At 38.0% G+C, this 6,000-nt stretch overlaps 1 protein-coding gene across 1 annotated transcript in view; it reads right to left on the reverse strand.

The window, feature by feature from the left end:
- The window catches only part of LOC126367081 (27 kDa hemolymph protein-like), a 29,657-nt gene extending 23,657 nt beyond the window's left edge, over positions 1-6,000 (reverse strand). Inside the window, exons 1-2 of the mRNA XM_050010482.1 lie at positions 5,787-6,000; positions 4,588-4,763 (exon numbers count right to left, since the gene is read on the reverse strand). Of these exons, the coding sequence (XP_049866439.1) occupies positions 4,588-4,763; positions 5,787-5,826 (216 nt within the window). The 5' untranslated portion in view covers positions 5,827-6,000. The remainder of the gene's footprint in view (positions 1-4,587; positions 4,764-5,786) is intronic.

Raw genomic sequence — 6,000 nt, forward strand, 5'->3', positions numbered from 1 at the left:
CATACACGCACGCCGGTTCAGAGTAGATCGTACTGAACCTTTTCTAAGGACATCTCCAATTTGGTCATCGTAAGTCCTTCTCGGTCTTCCTCTGCCAGCCCTACCATCAACTTTCGCTTTATATACCGCTTTTGCAATTCTATTATCCTTCATCCGCTCTACGTGTCCAAACCAACCTAACATTCCCTTCTCAATCCTAGTCACTATATCGTCTTTTACACCACATCTCTGTCTCACACTGTTTCTCACTCTATCACTCAACTTCACAATAAATCCACACACATTTTAACAGGTAGAACATGCGATGCGTCTTACAAAACGAATTTATTATTAACGAAATATTTTTGTAACATTCGTCTACTACAAATTTCGAATTTAATGACTTATAGGTATCATATATACATTGGCACCGATTCCTGCAGACACCTAATTTTATTTTAAGTTATACCCGTCATTTTCTTATTCGCCGACAAGGAGCGACGGATGATTGACTACTGTTAAGTTTAAAATGAAAGAACAACCCGGGTTAATAAAGTATGAGCCTACTTCATTATTGCAATCCGTTTGACGTGTGCAACTTAATTCTGTCGGGTTATAATATGGCCAATATAAAACTCTTCTTCAAATACAGTGAATAGGTAATTACTAGTTAAGGTTGCATCAGCTTAGGTCACATTTTTAACTAATCTAAAATACTAATTAAGTACTCCTATCACGTGCTTTATAAGTGAAGAAACGATGAGTGTCCGAGAATATATCAAAGATCTTTGATCCCTTTGCCTGATAGAGGCTACAGTGAACCGTATTTGTTTACGACAATTTGTTTTTGTTTTTTAAATGGATGTCTAAGTACCTACTATTCCAACCGGTAATTTCATCATCATTAATTTAAGAGCAACAGCCTCCGTAGCCTAATGGTTAGAGCGTTAGGTCCACGATCTGGAGGTCCGAGTTCGATTCCCGATGGGGACATTGTCGAAATCACTTTGTGAGACTGTTCTTTGTTTGGTAAGGACTTTTCAGACTTGAATCACCTGATTGTCCGAAAAAGTAAGATGATTCCGTGCTTCGGAGGGCACGTTAAGCCGTTGGTCCCGGCTATTAGCCGTAAAAACACCCCCACCAACCCGCATTGGAGCAGCGTGGTGGAGTATGCTCCGGTTGATTGGGCTGTTTATGTAATTTAAGAGCCAAGCTCTTGTCGGTGTAGCATTCTCTATTCTTGTCTATCAAAGGCCAATTCCTTGGCTTCCTTATATTATCTTCTTCTATAGTGTGGGTTGTTAGGTGGAATACCAACCTCAGCAATCCTAGTGACAGTGTTATTATTGAGCCGCCAAAGGCCCCTGACATGACTTGTGTAACGACTACGTACTTACATCAGTAAATAGTAACCGGGACCAACGACTTAACGTGCCTTCCGAAGCACGGATCATCTTACTTTCAGTGATCAGCCTGTAATGTCCTAACCAAACCAGGGGTCACAAGTGATTATTCTGATATGTCCCCACCGGGAATCGAACCCGGGGCCTCCGGATCGTGAGCACAACGCTCAACCACTGGACCACGGAGGCCGTTGTGCCTAGGCCGCCGTTAGGCCTTATATTATAAGACACGTCGTTCGCCTTTTGTTTAACTTGTTCCATGTAAGCTATTCTTGGGTTTCCCCTTCCTCTCTTTCCTTCTATCTTCCCTTCAATGATGTTTTTAATAATTTCGTCGTGTCATTAATTTGTCATTGTACATACATAAATAAAAACAATTGTCCCGTGTTTCACGAAGCATCACTTGAATGGCTCGGTCGATTGGGCTAATTTCTTTTTCGTTGTGTTCGGTTACGAGCATTAATATGTATACATTTTGGTACCATGTCACATTAACTTTTTTGACAAATTGAACTGTGAGTCTCACTAAATGTCAAATATGTTAGTGCGACAGAGTCCTAAAGTGGGTACATTATATTGCTCATGACTGTTCATTAGTGACTGGGCGAGGTTTATATGAAAGTTTTTGTTGGAAATCCACGGGAGATGTGGAAAAGATGGCACTAGTTAGTACGAAGCAAGAGTGGCTCAATAGTAATGTGTAATTCTAACACCATAAGTCCGGCTTTACGATGCCGTCACTAAGAAATACAGGTAGGGAAGTAGGTAAAATATTGTTATAAGGAAATGATTAATCTGCAAAACAATAGGATATTGGCAGAAGATATCAGTTCTATAAATGATGAAAACGTTGCTATAATTAGACAGTAAGTACTAATACAATTTGCAACATGCAATTGAAGGTCTTGCAAGAAAAGATGTTTATTGTGTTTATGCAAGGGTCTGTATCAACTTTGCAACATAATTAGCAACCGCTTGTAAATTATTCAGATTCAATTATCAACTATAATTTTCCTTCTATACTAACATAGAAGCAGTTATGTTCAAGATCAGGGACGAGTATAAAACTAATAACTGAAAGCTAAAAAACTAAATAAATAGAAAATTAAATCGAGAAAAAAAACAGTTTTTCTTGATCGATTTAATTTTCTCTTTGTGAGTTTCCCTAAGAGGAAGAGCTCGGTGGCGCAGCGGTTAACGCGCTCGGTCTGCGATTGTTGAAGTAAAGCAACTTTCGCAAAGGCCGGTCATTGGATGGGTGACCACAAAAAAAAAGTTTTCATCTCGAGCTCCTCCGTGCTTCGGAAGGCACGTTAAGCCGTTGGTCCCGGCTGCATTAGCAGTCGTTAATAACCATCAATCCGCACTGGGCCCGCGTGATGGTTTAAGGCCCGATCTCCCTATCCATCCATAGGGATGGCCCGTGCCCCAGCAGTGGGGACGTTAATGGGCTGATGATGATGATGAAGAGTTTCCCTAAACACGGGTGAGTGCTATAAAAACAAAAATTAACAAAAAAAAATCCGAGATGGAACCTTATTGGTGACAGGTTAGCAATATACCTATCTCCCAAATACTCGTAACAGATCCGTTTTAGAGAGGTCATGCTCCCTTTGAACCTCTGCGATTACGACATCCCGGAATGATAACTTACTGGAATAAAATGCGATGTACGTACTGTCTGATGCATTTAGGGTATCGAGATTTTCGGTACTTGGTCAATATCGAGAATAACCGGAATTTTCTTAGACCCTAGACCCACTCTAGAATCTCATAAATTCGACGCACCGAATATGATAATGTCATCCAACCATTCATTTTTATTAATAGTTTCCTTTTCCAAAAATATTTTTCTGGCCTCTTGTTTAGCTACGTTTTTAAGAATTATTAACGATGTTTCGATGACCTACGAGGTGGCCTGACATACTGAAGAAGACGGTAGGCGGCAGCTTAAAGAGAGCGGTCCACGCAGCATATAGCCGTACCGAGTGGAAAACCATAACCTGTGGTCGCGATCCTCAGCAGTGAGGGAACGACGAAGAAGAAGAAGAACGATGTTTCAGAATTCTAGAGAAACCTATTCGTTAAATATGTTTTTATAATGCTGTTGGTTTTCTCAATAAACATAAAATCCAATAAAATTTAAGAAAGTAAGCAGACCATATTGATATTAGTGATACCTTAACTAACATAACATAACAAATAGACTTTATTGCACAAACAGGAAAAAACAAAATACAAAACAAAAGAGAAATAGAATGAGTACAATAGGCGGCCTAAGCTAGTTATTAAAATAATACATTACGAAAGGTATAATAATGGTCTGAAGTGCGATGTTCAGGGTCGTCCCCAAGACGAGTAATGCGAAGCGCAAGCCCAGGGCACTACCTACCTTTTCTCCAATCAAAGTAAAAACTTGTCAATTGTGGTTACTCGTTTTCTTTTGATAACTTGGCTCTGCCGAGCCTACTAAGGATGCAGGCGTGAGTTTATGTACGCACGTGGTACCATAACCACCTTAATAAATATTACGGTCAAAGTCCTAGTTCAAGTTTTCAAAACATGTTTTTTAACGAAAGCTAAATCTTTAAACAGGGCAGGTAGGTACCTAAGTTGAACCAAAGGGTCTTTACAAAAAATACGAATACTTGAATGACGAGTTTTATTTTTCCTCTTAAAGTAACGACTTAGGAAGTCGCTAAGGTATTTGACTTTGGAGTGAGGTTTAAAATTCTCATGTTTATTTATAATTCTGTTATAATGTACCTGCGTCACTATAGTGTAGTGTAAAGATTTTTTTGTACCTACACTGGAAACACTGCAGTGTTTCGTTTTTCTTCACTTTTTTGTGACTTAAATTTTGACTTTTACTTCTTCTGAGTACATCTTCTTATATTATATAACGATAAGCACGGATATTAGATTAGCTAGCATGGTCTGTTAGTCTGTTACTATGGTACCATAAGTTGCATTTACCATTAAATACCTACTCAAAATGTCAATCTTCAGTTATAAAATACTTAATTGTTGCACCAACATGGCAAATCACTTTCCAAAAGTCACATTGCAATTTAAATAGCAAAGATTAAAATTTTATTTTGGGATCAAGCCCATATCACAAAGTGACAGCAAAAGCAAGGTCAAATACCTAACATATAAGAATTTATAAAAAGAATAATTATTAGATAATTTATGAACTTACCTGAGCATTTTCAAATGCCTCAGCACCTCCATTTTTTTCGCACTTTTCTTTCAATAGTGCCGCAGACGAATTCTTAATGTTTTCAATGTCAGATTCGTTCACTTTGCCTTGCAACTCTGGTGGGAGTTGGCCCAGGGCATCAGATATTGATGGCTCCGATTGGGCCCACACGGCTCCTGCAGATATCATTATTCATTAGTATAATCTGCAGCCATAAAATAAAATAAGATTTTCAGAATTGAGGTGTGGAACAGAAAAAAACGGCCAAGTGTGAGAAGGAATCGCACATGAAGAGTTCCGTACCATTGACTAGATAAACAGCAGTAGGTATTGATATTGAATAAAAAAGGGGAATAATCATCTTGTTTGTGGTATGGGAGCCCCATTTAAAAAAAATATTTATTATTTTGTTTGTAGTAGTTTTTGTTATAGCGGCAACATAAATACATAATTTGTGAAAGTTTCAATTGTCTAGCTGTCACAGTTCTTGAGATACAGCCTGGTGACAGGCAGAGCGGAGTCTTAGTAATAGGGTACCGTTTTTTACCCTATGATTATGGGTACGGAACCCTAATTACATTGACACAAATTCCTCCTAACCATGCCCTTCATCTAATTGAATCTTTAAATAAAGGGGGTTAAAAATACTAGAAAATGTTGATCAACACGTTCCTAAGTAATCTTGATACCTTAGTAGGGATGATGGGACACCTTTAGTGGCACACCATTTTGACATAAGAAAGTACAGCAATTGCTCCATCAATATAGTAATTAATAATACAACACTCAATGAGCGGGACAAACATCGAAACAGCTATCATAGCTTGCGACTAGATATTAAAACCCAAGTTGAACATAGGCCTCCTCCATAGCATACCTAGATTTGTTTTAAGATATTTATTGTTTTCTTAACCAAAAATATAAAATATGTAGGTAAGTACAGAAATATTTATTAAAATATTCACATCGATAGGTACATATATAAAAAACCTGTTAGAAAGAGTCCAATAAGAAATAATTGAGTAAAGGGAGCTACAAGATCAGATATCTATGGAAAATAAACATTTTACTACTATAATCATAACGCCAGTCAATCAGTTACTAACTTTACTAATTGCACTAGGTGTACTTCTTGACTTCGAGAAATAATTACCATACAATTTGTCTTGTACTTTGGAAGGTGAACAAAAAAAACTTACCACACAAAACAGCCGCTATTAGGAAATGTTTGAAGTCCATTTTCACTTGATTAGTTCTTAGGTGATATTAACAGGTAATTTACAAAAATACAAAGGCTACGATACGTAATAGGAACCGGTTTCTAGCACAGTCATTTAACGATCACAAACCACGAATTTTATCGGCACACACAACCTCACCCCGCAAGAACACCTGTCAACTGAGCTCAACTGG

Source organism: Pectinophora gossypiella, chromosome 5 (assembly GCF_024362695.1).
Source record: "Pectinophora gossypiella chromosome 5, ilPecGoss1.1, whole genome shotgun sequence".
Taxonomy (NCBI): Eukaryota; Metazoa; Arthropoda; class Insecta; order Lepidoptera; family Gelechiidae; genus Pectinophora; species Pectinophora gossypiella.